The sequence below is a fragment of the Leuciscus leuciscus genome, assembly GCF_965113295.1.
Source record: "Leuciscus leuciscus genome assembly, chromosome: 22".
Classification (NCBI taxonomy): Eukaryota; Metazoa; Chordata; class Actinopteri; order Cypriniformes; family Leuciscidae; genus Leuciscus; species Leuciscus leuciscus.
This window is the reverse complement of record NC_138746.1, coordinates 1,648,148-1,661,933: the sequence shown is the minus strand read 5'-3', so window position 1 is coordinate 1,661,933 and position 13,786 is coordinate 1,648,148. Positions and strand designations below refer to the sequence as shown.

Here is a 13,786-nt window from a genome sequence, read left to right as displayed (position 1 = left end):
TTTCCAGTGAACTCTGTTATAGAGAAACATCATATGACAGTTTATCTGATCAATAAAACACTCACTCTCCTGATGAGGGATAAAACACCATCATCTCTGAACGCTTTTACAACATCTCTAATCCCTCAGTTCTCGTCATCTCCGTAAGCTGAGCTGATGTTGATTCTTGTTTTATTACGAGCTCTGTCTCACACACGCGCACACACACACACACACACACACACACACACACACACACACACACACACACACACACACACACACACACACACACACACACACACACACACACACACACACACACACACACACACACTCTCACACCAGACACGTGCACACACTCAACTAACCCTTGCCACTCCCACACAGACACACACACACATATATGAAGAGTTCAGAGTGCCATCTGAAATTTTCTTCTAGAATGATCATTTTTATCAAGCTCGTATATTTAAGTTCAGAAATTTCACTTAAATGACTATTTTAAACTACTTTTAATGAATACTTTACTTTCTAAAACATAATTTTCTGAGCAACTTTTTTTTTCTTTTTTTTATTCAATATCTTTTTCTTTTGTTTTTTAGGAGAAATGTGACCTAAAAATATGATCAGAAATGTTAAGAAAAAGTGTAAAAATATAACAGGCGCTCGATTAGTGTGAGTGACAGAAAGAGTGCAGGAGTAAACAAGCAGAGCGGAGAGAGAGCCTTACCGAGAGAAGCGAGAGAGAGAGAGAGAGTGTGTGTGGATGGAGGATTGACCCGGGAGAAGATTTCCCATCATCCCTTCTGATCCCGATACACACTCTTCCTCCCAGCATCCTTCAGCTCCTCCCCACCGCAGGGCATCAGCACACGTGTGTGTGTGTGTGTGTGTGTGTGTGTGTGTGTGTGTGTGTGTGTGTGTGTGTGTGTGTGTGTGTGTGTGTGTGTGTGTGTGTGTGTGTGTGTGTGTGTGTGTGTGTGTGTGTGTGTGTGTGTGTGTGTGTGAACATGCTCTTAAACACACCAGTCGGGCTGGGAATGGGGGAAAACGGTCCGGTTTGGAATAAAATGACTGACATTACTGTTCTTCAGCATATGCTGTACTGTGAGTGTCACCCTTAAAAATAGTTTTTAAAAGAACCAATTTTTCTGAGAATAATTTAATAACCCTAATCTAAGGAACGTTGTACACTATAAAGAACCTTTTGTGCAATGGAAAGGTGACATGGATGTGGAAGAAAATGAACAGAATCCTGGAATCCAATCATAAAATGTTTATTTATAACATGAAATGTCACTGAATTTGGCAAATTTTGGATATAGACTACTGTCTGTGAATATTCACTAAGCCTCTTATATTTTTACACTTTTTCTTAACATTTCTGGTCATATTTTTAGGTCATATTTCACTGAAAAATGACAATAAAAAAATATATTAAATAGTAAGAAAACATTTTTTTTTACGAAATATTTTTTTTGTAAACATGTATACATGTTTGTGTGTGTGTGTGTGTGTGTGTGTGTGTGTGTGTGTGTGTGTGTGTGTGTGTGTGTGTGTGTGTGTGTGTTGGTAAATAAAGCTAAAAAAAAAAAAGTCTGTTATAATAATAAATTATAATTTTGTTAATGAATATCAAACATTTTCTTCCGTGTTTTAATTTTAACAGTAAATCATAAATCCAGAAAAAGATTTTTTATTTGTAAAGATTCTAAGAATTCAATGGATCAGAATGTGCATTTTATTTTTTTTTATTTTTTTTTATTTTTTTTTATTTAATCAAACCATTCAAATGAAATCCAGAAAGATTAGCACAGAATTTGTGGAAAATAAAACTGAAAATAAAAAAATAAAAATAAAGATTTTATAGGGGCCTAAAAATGCAATTTTTATTAAATAAAATGTTAACAAATTGATGTTAAATTGTATAAGTAATTATGTTAGATTACAAAAATTTTATGGGGCAGAAAAGATTCAATCCAGAAAAATTTAAACAATAAAAATGTAATGAAAAACACAATGATATTTGGGGGAAAATAAAGCTGATTTCATATAGGGCCCGACGTGAAGAACATCTTAATAATCTAAAGAACTTGTTTCCACTATAACGAACCTTATGTGCAATAGAAAGATTCCAGGGATGTTAAAGGTTCCTCAACCTTTATTTTTAAGAGTGTAAAATGACATGATTATTATTAGAATATTGCTCCTTCATCTTCACGTGTCCTCGCCTGGATTTACAGTGAGAGAAGTGTCATGTTTCACCTCGTCTCGTGTGTTATCTCACTCCGATAGCGCCTCCACAAATCCTCCTTATCGGCTGTGAAAACAGTTGTGATATTGTGGGAAAAGAGCCACTGTAATATCAGGCTTCATTGGATTAATTATTGTTTTATGCTAATCGCTCTGAAACGAGGCTCTGCTAAGCATCACACTCCCTGCTGTTTGCATCTCGTCTTGAGGAAAGCCTGAGACTCAGACACAGGCGCTTTGGGTAATTAGTGGCTCTCTGTGTCCCGTGGAGAGACTTGTAGCTCAACACACGTGTGTGAATGCGTGAACCAACACATTTATCATCTGAGCTGTAGTCGGAGACTCGTAGTGTGCGCAGACAGAGGAATATATCAAGAGCCGCTAACATATTGCTTCTGTAAATAGATCCAGTTGACAGAAGCAGAGACGTGTGCAACTGTGAAGAAGGGAAGGAATTATGTGATGTTAGGACTGTAATGGCATGATTAGCACTCAGTATCTCTAAATGTAATTGTCTTAAGTTTAAAGAGACCCTATTATGCTATTTTAAAGGTTCCTAATGTAGTTTTGGCGTCTCCTACAACAGGTTCACATGCATCCAATGTCAAAAACACTTTAATGTCCTCATAATCTCCACTGCACATCAGCTCTTTTCTCTCAGAGTCTGAAACGCTTCGTTTGAAGATTCAGTCTCTCTAAACTCCGCCTCTCTTGACAGCTGCTCTGCTCTGATTGGTCAGATGTCCCAGTCTGCTGTGATTGGTCAGAAACCAAACTCTCATTAGCATATCTAAATCTTCCTCAGCACTTGAGTAACGATTTGACCATTTTACCATTTCAATCTCATCAATTTATTATCTAAGATTTTTTTTTTCATTATAAACCACTGACGTTACATGATAGATAAAGTTGTTTTATTAACTTTAGTTATTATATACTTATGACCATTACTTGCTTGTGATGTTATTTTACTTATTTGTTTTTGTTAATTAATTAATTAATTAATTCAATTTATTTTATTTTTGGAGGCTATGAGTTTTTATTTATATACTAATGACCATAATATGATAGTCAGCATGTGATATTTTATGTATATGTGTGTGTGTATATATATATATATATATATATATATATATATATATAATTTTTTTATATATTTTTTTATAATACTTCTGACCATTAACAGTCAGCTTTTGATGCTATTTATTTATTTTAATTTTATTTAGTTTTTGGGGTGGGCTATAAATTGTATTTATTATATACTCATGACCATAATATGATAGTCAGCTTGTGATTTTTTTTTTTTTATTATTATTATTTTTTTATATATATTTTTTTATTTACTTATTTAGCTATGAATTATTTTTATATTCTTCTGACCATTACAGTCAATTCTTATTGTTTGTCTTAGGCCTATACTCACTTGGTTCTAAACATATGTATACATAATATCTATAATATTATGTATAAAATGTTTGTCCATACAATGCACGTCTCATACTTTTATAATGCACATTTACATTTATGCATTTGGCAGACGCTCTTATCCACATTTACATTGCATTGAAGCTTTTCATTTTATCAGCTCATGCTTTCCCTGGGAATGTATTTGCATTGAAAGTAAAGTGCAAAATGAAAAGAAATGTTGTTTTTTCTATGCATCTAATGCACATGTATAGAGTAATTTGGTGCTTCTCTGCTGAATCACCCAGAAAGGCTTGCGACGGGCCGTTTGAGTGGCTCCTGTGAGCCTGATTGGTTCGGACAGTAAACTCGTCCTGGCGTCTCGCTGTCAGCGTCAGGCCTTCAGCTCTTCTACTGTTTCAGACGTCACCGCGCATCCGAGACATCAGTTCCTCTCGGCACCTTCACTCACTCACACATTACAGGCTTGCGGGAAGAAGATGGGAATAAGAGGGAGGGAGAGAGAGAGAGAGAGTTTGTGGAAGGAGGAAATAAAGTTTTCATTGCTGAGCTACTTTTGGTGAGAGTCATGAAAACACGTTTAGGACTCGATTACAACAAACCTGTGCTGATAACAGGGGTTTACTTTTTAAATTTATAAATGGAATAAAAATTGTGTGATATTCCTTAAAAAAAAATGTTTTTAATAATGTGTATTATTATTATTGTTACTACTTTGAGACAAAAGTAATTTCTCTCACATTTTCAAGTTGTTATTTTGGTGAAGAGCTTGTAGTGAAGAGCTTTATTAATTTTTATTTAATTTTTATTAATCCAAAATTGACCAAATTCCGTGACATTATACAATAAATTCCATTTGTATGACAGGATTCTGTCAGTCACTCAAAAAAAAAAAAGCTGTTGAATGAACTTGATTAAATTAAGGAAAACTTTTCCACGAAAATGAATTACATTTTTCAATCAAAATCGAATTTGTTTGAAATGATTTGTTGTTATCTTGTTGTATGAACTTAAATTAATTTAGTCATTCCTGCTAGATAAAGTTTTGTCAGGTTGACTACATTTAATTTGTGCCCTGCCTAAAATCGCCAACATTATAATTTTAGCTAATTTGACTCTACAGTTATTTCCAATGATAGGAGCTATTAGTGTTAATTAAAACCACTTTTTACAGAGTAATATTGAATATTACTTATGCATGTCTGCGATAGAGGTTTAAAGGGTGAGTTCACCCAAAAATGAAAATTCTGTCAGTAATTCCTCTCCCTCATGTTGTTCCAACCCCGTAAGACCTTCGTTCATCTTCGCAACACAAATTAAGATATTTTTGATTAAATCTGATTCTGAGAGATATCTCACTCCTCCATAGGCTTCTAAGGGACTGAAACTTGCTGGCCCAGAAAAGTTATTAAAGAGATCGTTAATATAGTCCAAGTGACTCCAGTGGCTCAATCTTATAAAGCGACGAGAAGCGCTTCTGTGTTGTACGCCACACGCATGACACACATGACCAGCGTCGGCCAATAGTGAGCCTACGTGGTGACGTGCAACACAGAAGCGCTGCGTTAAAACACTACGTGAAATAACTCGAGGCCCAGAGAGAAGGAAATGAATAGTGGAATAAAGTCGTTATTTTTATTTTTTATTTTTTTGCGTACAAAAAGTATTCTCGTCGCTTTATAAACTTAAGATTGAGCCACTGGAGTCACTTGGACTATATTAACGATCTCTTTAATAACTTTCGGGCCAGCAAGTTTCAGTCCCTTAGAAGCCTATGGAGGAGTGAGATATCTCTCAGATTTAATCAAAAATATCTTAATTTGTGTTGCGAAGATGAGCGAAGGTCTTACGGGGTTGGAACAACATGAGGGAGAGGAATTACTGACAGAATTTTCATTTTTGGGTGAACTAACCCTTTAATGCATGTATAGAGTATACTGAGTGTCCACAGCCCTAAACTAAACACAGTCGTCACTCTTCTGCATAATGGTAACCACAAAATTCAAAAACATCACAGAAAGTCCTCTAAGTTTCTAACATAACTGAATATTAAACAATAACATAAACTAACAACATCTTTCCATTTACAGAAAAAACACATAAAATAACACTTTAATCCCGAAGTTTACCCTCCTAACGCAGTCCCTTGCAAAGCATGCTGGGAACTACAGATCCACTGCCCAGTTAGTTGTCAACAAAAATTATTCATGTAGTTTTCACACAAATTAAGTAAGTAAACTTCAGTTTTAAATATATTAGGTTGATTGAACACAATTAAATTAAGTTGTGAAAAAATATTAAACAATTGTGTTTTTTGAGTGAGTGTTTTCCACATCGCAGGGCCTAGAAAACCCTCTTTTGTAATTATAAGGTGTTTTTTCCCTCATTTAAGCGGTTTGTTGCAAGCGCTGCTGGTCACATGTTAAAGTAAACCAGCTTGACCAGTGAGCGTCCAAGGACTCAATCAGTGATAGCGGTTTGAAGTGGCAATTCATTTTTTTAAAAACATGATTAATACGTGATTAATATCTACTTGACTTGGCCGAAGTGTAGTTTGGATAATGTGTTCTCAGAGCTGAAATCAAGTGGTCGTGTCTCTATGAGAGAGTGCAGATGGCTGTAATCTGTAATAGAGTTACAAGGTTTAATCAGTTTTGAGAGCGGCGGGTAAATGCCATGGAAGTGACCTTTCCCTGCCGGAATATTTTGACTGGAGGCTTCGCCTGTTTGGTCTGTGTAAGAGGGTCTGGTAACTGTGTCTCTGTTTGCCACGCTTTGAGATTTGATGAAGCGTAAAGGTCAGAAGATGTTTGCGATTTCGCACATTTGCATGGGATACTTGAAGATCCTTTGAACTCAATCAGCGAGTCCTTTAGAGGATTTTTTCTCCCAAGTTTCGCTCTCATATTCCTCCTCATTTCACTGCGTTCCTGTGATTTTGACCTTGGCTTTTCTTCAAGTCCACTGAAGTGAAAAGAAACACGTCTACGCCGTCGCACAGGGACGGTCGGTTAGTGCTTGTTCGGTCTCTTATATTATAACACTAACCGTAGGTTTTAAATGTGACCTGTTACAAAGACTGTGGAGTGATTGGCTGATCTTGAGGACGGACTAGAACTGATTGAATCCTCTGAGGAATGCTGGGTAATCTTGTGCCAAGTGTTTTTACTGAGTAGAATTTGCAATGCATTTTTATAAACACAGCAACACTTCACATATAATCAAATTGCTTTCTGAGTTATAAGGGTTTCTTTCTCTTTTTTTGTGTGTGTTATAGTGGAATTATTTGTGATATTGCATGCATGCTCAGAGTGTCTATTTGATTATAAGTTGCAAATCAGATAAAAACAATTTAAGGCGAGACACTACAGGTGAATAGGGTAACATTTTTAAATAATAGATATCACCATGAAACTTCCTCAGTTGATTACTTACACAAGTATATAAAAAAAATGTATTACAAGTTTTTGAAATTTGTATGTTTGATTAATGCAAATTAGGCATTATCTCATTAAATATGCGAGATTTTGCATATATTTTCGGTAGCTAGATCTGAACATATGATAAAGCCAGGTGCAAAATTCTTTTTTCATTTTGTTTACACACAAGATTTCAGGATATATGCTTTCATTATAGGAAATCAAAATATACTGTCCATAGTAAAGAAAATCGATTTCCGACATATTTGTTTGATTAAAATGTCACATAAATCAGGCCAGGAATTATTTATTAACAAATCCCTCTGAAAATATCTTCAGAATACTGCTAAGTGTATAACTGGAGAGTGTGGTGTACACAGGTATACATAGGCTGAGATGTTTGTACTGGAGAATGACAAAACACTCATTTTGAGAAAACGGCATTTAAAGAGTTAAATAGCTCTAAATGAGATTTCGTCGTTAGCTTTAAACCCCCCTTTGGACATTCACGATTGGTTACTGATAGGAAGGAAATGCCCATATTTGGGATAGCGTTGTGCAGGAGACTCAGAGCTTTACAGCGACACCGGTCATGACAGACTTCAGTGAACAGACGGAGCTCGGCGTGTCGCGTGGGAATGCTGACTTCTTGGTAAATTCGGGAGAAACTCACTGCCGCAAGTAAACTAAATGTAATAAAATAAACATCTTAATGTATATTTTTCAAAGGTTTTTTATAGCAGCTTGAAAGAACACATATTGAAGGAGTAAACTAGCCCAAAAACTGACCACTGCATGAAAAATGGATGTTTTTGCCTGCCGTGTCTCGCCTTAACTGGCTTGAATATAGGATCTATTTGGAGGAAATCTGAATAATTTGGGTCACGTTTTCTCAGGAGGATCTTTAGATGGTAAATGCCCATCTTTGTGGATCAGCATGACATTGAAAAAAAGTAATTTAACTGGGAAATTGATGAAAACTATAATGATATCTAAAATCACACTGATTCAGCGCTAAGTAGAGCATTGAATTCGCAAAGTACTCGTCAATTAAACAATTTAAAGACGATACAGAAAGTCAGTGTCAGAATTTTACAGTGTCATTGTTACATATGTTACATGTAATTACTGTAGTAATAACTATAAATTATGCATAATTACATGCAATTAACCATGAACCAAACCCTCATCCTAATCCTAACCCTATAGTAAGTACATGTAGTTAATTGTTATTATTACTCAGTACTTAAATGTATAATTACACTGTAATACTGACACCTTAAAATAGTGTAACCAAAAAATCTTTATGAATATAGATTTGAGTGGCCATGATTTGTAAGTAAAAAGAGGAAAACATCAACAGATCCAATAGTTAAGTTTTCCATTTAAAGTTGCGAATTTAACTTATGCACAAAATTGTAATATTGCATAAATCGTTTGTGTTCAAGAGAACAAAATGGTCACTTCCTTGATAATTGGTGCAAAATATCAGTAATAAAAGTGTACGTTTCTGCAATCGGAAGATTTTCCCTCCATCATAAATAACTCGGATGTTTCAGAACCAACATTAGAGATGCTGCGATGCCATTGGTCCGCTGGTTACTCCAGTTATCCAATCACAGCCTCTGCTGAGGAAAAGTCACATGTGGTTTTGAGGGATGTTTCTATCGTAGTTTATGTGCATTATTATTATTAAGTCACCTTAACTCATCTTTACTTCTTTGTGTTTTCCAGATGCGCTTCGGACTGGTGGCCACACCTCGTCCCTGAACGCCCAACGGGAAGAATCCGCCATCGCTTGACTCGCTATCGTGACTGAACACACACCGTTGCATTTCAACCCGCCGTTTATCCCTTCAGTCTCTTCAACCCTCTCCATGGCTAATCTTCTGAGTTACGTGTTGTTCCTGGTTCTCCGAACGTATGCCGCTCCTCCAGAGTTCATCCAAGTGACTCCGGCCCCGGAAAACCCTGGAAACGAGACTTTCACCCCTTCTTTGATCCCGCCTCCAGGAACCAGCAAACACACTCCTCACAGCATTATCATTGGCGTCCGGAAAGGAGGAACGAGAGCGTTGCTGGAAATGCTGGATATTCATCCCGAAGTGGCGGCGGCCGCCACTGAGGTCCACTTCTTCGACTGGGACGAGAACTACGCCAAAGGCTTCGATTGGTATCGCGAGCAAATGCCGTATTCGTTCCCTCATCAGATCACGGTGGAGAAGACGCCGGGGTATTTCACGTCTCCCGTTGCTCCCGCGCGGATTCACAGCATGAACTCGTCCATCAGACTCTTGCTGATCCTCAGAGACCCTACGGAGAGAGTCATCTCGGATTACACGCAAGTCTACTTCAACCGGCTGGAGAACCACAAGCCCGTTCAGGCCATCGAGAACATGCTGGTGAAGAACGGCGCGCTGAACACGCGTTACAAAGCGATCCAGCGAAGCCTCTACGACGTGCACATGAGGAACTGGCTCCAGCACTTTCCCCTGGAGCAGATTCACATCGTGGACGGAGACACGCTGATCCACGACCCGCTGCCGGAGCTCCAGCGAGTCGAGCGATTCCTCGATCTCCCGCCTCGGATCGTGGCGTCCAACTTCTACTTTAACCAAACCAAAGGCTTCTATTGCATTCGTAGCGATGGACACGAGCGATGCCTTCACGAGTCTAAAGGACGTCCTCATCCTCCGGTTAACAACTCTGTTCTCCGTCAACTGCGTTTGTATTTACGCCAACACAATCTGAACTTCTACCGGCTTATAGGACGGAGCTTTAACTGGCAGTAGTGGGAGGAGCTAGAACTCGCATTCCGTCCAATCAGAGTGGCCGAGTTGCTGATTGACAGCTGTACAGACTCCTCCCCCTCAGCCTTTGCTCATGAGAACGATCACAAACAATCTGACGAATATGATATTAAAACAGTGACTGTGAGGGGAAGATCTTTGCTGTCGAGTGTCTTTGTCGAGACGAATCTGGTTCTCTGTTCGTTTGATATTCTTGTACTTGATGATAATAAATGGTTTTGCTTCCTGAATATCGTGTCCGTTTCTTTAACACATGCATTGAGATGGTCAGGACAAGCTCTGATGTCAAACTAAAGCTGAACTGATTGAGAACAGAAACCACGACTGGCTTATCGTTTATCGCCCTGAAAAGCTCGATTTTGTGACAGAGACTGTCTAAATGTAAATTACTCTTATTCGTATTACATTCGGCTGTACTTGCCCAATAAATTAATGCACATAATATATTGATTCAGGTTGAAATTATTTTATTATGCGAGAAGAAAGAGCGTAAAATGACACGAGACACTGACACTCAATTATAGTTTAGTGTCATACAATATGATATGATGTGTAGGTGAAATAACATTTTGCATTTATTTGGGGGCTCATTGTGTAAATATATTGATGATTGTACAGATAATTTTAATATATGGTATTTATAAGCACACCACAATAAAAATAAATAAATGATGCTGCAGTAATAATAATAAAAAAATAAAAATAAACATATCTCAAATATATATATTATTATTTTTTTATTATTTTTTTTTTCAGTTTAAATTTTGTTTAATTTTTACTACTTATGTTATATGCTTTTCTCACATTTATTACTTTTAGGTTGTTAAAAATATTTCTTACTGGTTTTAATTTTTTTTTTTTTTTTTTTTTTTTTATTCAGTTTTAGTATTGTTATTATTATGAGTTAATCATTTTAGTTCCTTTCTCTCAATTCTCACTTTTTTCTTCAAATTAAATATTTCAAATAACACTTAAATACTGCGCCATTTTAATTTGTATTCATCTAATATTTATTCTATTTCAGCTTTATTTCAATTAACACGTATGTTTTTTAATAGCTGTAGTTAATAGTTAACCCCTGCAGTGCAGAATATACTATGATCAGAATTTTTGTTGCCCAAAAGTAAAAGGTACTGATCATGAATCTCTGGAATAATCGAGTGCAAATGACAATTTCAGCAGATCTTTTAAAGTTTGGATGTGACAAACTCCCGACGGTCGGAGACACAAACTCAGAATCTGAACCTGAACCTTGTCCTGAGAGTCAGCAGTTACACTGCAGATTAAGACCGTGGATTACCAGTGTTGGAGAGATCAGGAAATTGGAGTAAGAAAACAGCATCCGCTCTTTATCTTCTTCATCATCCATTCCCTTCTCCTCTAACATCCTATCGCTGTTTCCCATCTCCACTTCCTTCTAACTCATCATCTTCCCCGTTTTCCTGATGTTTGGACCCCGTTGTTTAGCGTGTGTGTGTGTGTAGCAGTTTAGCGTGTGTGTGTGTGTGTGTGTGTGTGTGTGTGTGTGTGTGTGTGTGTAGCAGTTTAGCATGTGTGTGTGTGTGTGTGTGTGTGTGTGTGTGTGTGTGTGTGTGTACAGCTGTTTAGCGTGTGTGTGTGTGTGTGTGTGTGTGCAGCAGTTTAGCATTGTGTGTGTGTGTGCAGCAGTTTAGCGTGTGTGACTGTGTGTGTGTGTGTGTGTGTGTGTGTGTGTGTGTGTGTGTGTGTGTGTGTGTGTGTGTGTGTGCGCAGCAGTTTAGCATGTATTTGTGTGTGTGCAGTAGTTTAGTGTGTGTGTGTGTGTGTGTGTGTGTGTTTAGCGTGTATGTGTAGCAGTTTAGCATGTGTGTGTGTGTGTGTGTGTGTGTGTGTGTAGCAGTTTAGCGTGTGTGTGTGTGTAGCAGTTTAGCGTGTGTGTGTGTAGCAGTTTAGCGTGTGTGTGTGTGTGTGTAGAAGTTTAGTTTGTGTGTGTGTGTGCAGCAGTTTAGCATTGTGTGTGTGTGTGTGTGTGTGTGTGCAGCAGTTTAGCGTGTGTGACTGTGTGTGTGTGTGTAGCAGTTTAGCGTGTGTGTGTGTGTGTGTGTGTGTGTGTGTGTGTGGCAGTTTAGTATGTGTGTGCAGCAGTTTAGCATGTGTGTGTGTGTAGCAGTTTAGCATGTGTGTGTGTGTGTGCAGCAGTTTAGCGTGTGTGTGTGTGTGTGTGTGTGTGCAGCAGTTTAGCGTATGTGTGTGTGTGTGTGTGTGTGTGTGTGTGTGCAGCAGTTTAGCATGGGTGTGTGTGTGCGCGCGCGTGTGTGTGTGTGTGTGTGTGTGTGTGTGTGTGTGCAGCAGTTTAGCGTGTGTGTGTGTGTGTGTGTGTGTGTGTGTGTGTAGCAGTTTAGCGTGTGTGTGTGTGTCTGTGTGTGCAGCAGTTTAGCGTGTGTGTGTGTGTGTGTGTACAGCTGTTTAGCGTGTGTGTGTGTGTGTGTGTGTGTGTGTGTGTGTGTGTGCAGCAGTTTAGCATGTGTGTGTGTATGTGTGTGTGTCTGTGTGTGCAGCAGTTTAGCGTGTGTGTGTGTGCAGCAGTTTAGCGTGTGTGTGTGTGTGTGTGTGTGTGCAGCAGTTTAGCGTGTGTGTAGCAGTTTAGCGTGTGTGTGTGTGTGTGTGTGTGTGCAGCAGTTTAGCGTGTGTGTGTGCAGCAGTTTAGCATGTGTGTGTCTGTGTGTGCAGCAATTTAGCGTGTGTGTGTGCAGCAGTTTAGCGCGTGTGTGTGTGTGTGTGTGTGTGTGTGTGTGTGTGCAGCTGTTTAGCGTGTGTGTGTGTGTGTGTGTGTGTGTGTGTGCAGCAGTTTAGCGTGTGTGTGTGTGTGTGTGTGTGTGTGTGTGTGCAGCAGTTTAGCGTGTGTGTGTGTGTGTGTGTGTGTGTGTGTGTGTGTGTGTGTGTGTGCAGCAGTTTAGCGTGTGTGTGTGTGTGTGTGTGTGTGTGTGTGTGTGCAGCAGTTTAGCGTGTGTGTGTGTGTGTGTGTGTGTGTGTGTGTGTGTGTGTGTGTGTGTGTGTGTGTGTGTGCAGCAGTTTAGCGTGTGTCTGCTGGTGTTAAAGAGAGGTGCTGTGGGTCGAGTGTAACTCACTAATGACTCGTGACACGGACAAATCCTGCGATCCTGAACTCTTCACGTCACATCAAGCCTCTGAACACTGCTGACCTCAGCGCAGCTTCAGTGATATTTCTGCCCGCCGATAGTCATGAATAATCGTGATTGTGAAGTGAATGTTAAGAACTTCATATTCATATGCAGGGAGACGAAGCGCTGAATCCCATCATTTCTGAGCTTTAATATGTTCTCTTGAGCTTTAAAGGCTTTGAAGGTTCATCTGGAATGTAATTTCACATGCTTGACTCATGTTTATAGGGTTTGGTTCTTGATTTTGCTGCGTTCTCGTCATGGTCGCTCTGAAGTGTATGTAAGGTTGTTTCTGCCATGGAATGAAAAAAATGAAAAGATAATTGCAACTCTGACTTTTTTCTTGCAATTGCGAGTTTATATCTTGCAACTTTGACTTTTCTCACAATTCAAACTTTTTTCTCTCAATTCTGACTGTTCTCGCAAATCAAAGTTTTTTTCTCGCAATTCTGACTGTTCCCGCAAATCAAAGTTTTTTCTCGCAATTCTGACTGTTCTCGCAAATCAAAGTTTTTTCTCGCAATTCTGACTATTCTCGCAAATCAACGTTTTTTCTCGCAATTCTGACTGTTCTCGCAAATCAACGTTTTTTTCTCGCAATTTTGACTGTTCTCGCAAATCAACGTTTTTTTCTCGCAATTCTGACTTTTATCGCAAATCAACGTTTTTTTCTCGCAATTCTGACTGTTCGCGCAAATCAACGTTTTTTTCTCGCAATTCTGACTGTTCTCGCAAA

General features: G+C 38.4%; 1 protein-coding gene and 1 long non-coding RNA gene across 2 annotated transcripts in view; one reads left to right on the top strand and one right to left on the bottom strand.

Moving 5' to 3' along the window:
* hs3st1l1 (heparan sulfate (glucosamine) 3-O-sulfotransferase 1-like1) overlaps positions 1-10,119 on the top strand; it is a 52,422-nt gene extending 42,303 nt beyond the window's left edge. The window contains exon 2 of the mRNA XM_082153479.1: positions 8,814-10,119. Coding sequence (XP_082009605.1) covers positions 8,957-9,871 — 915 coding nt within the window. The 5' untranslated portion in view covers positions 8,814-8,956 and the 3' untranslated portion in view covers positions 9,872-10,119. The remainder of the gene's footprint in view (positions 1-8,813) is intronic.
* LOC309486292 overlaps positions 1-13,786 on the bottom strand; it is a 431,359-nt gene that overhangs the window by 96,604 nt on the left and 320,969 nt on the right. The gene's annotated exons all lie outside the window — the stretch shown is intronic.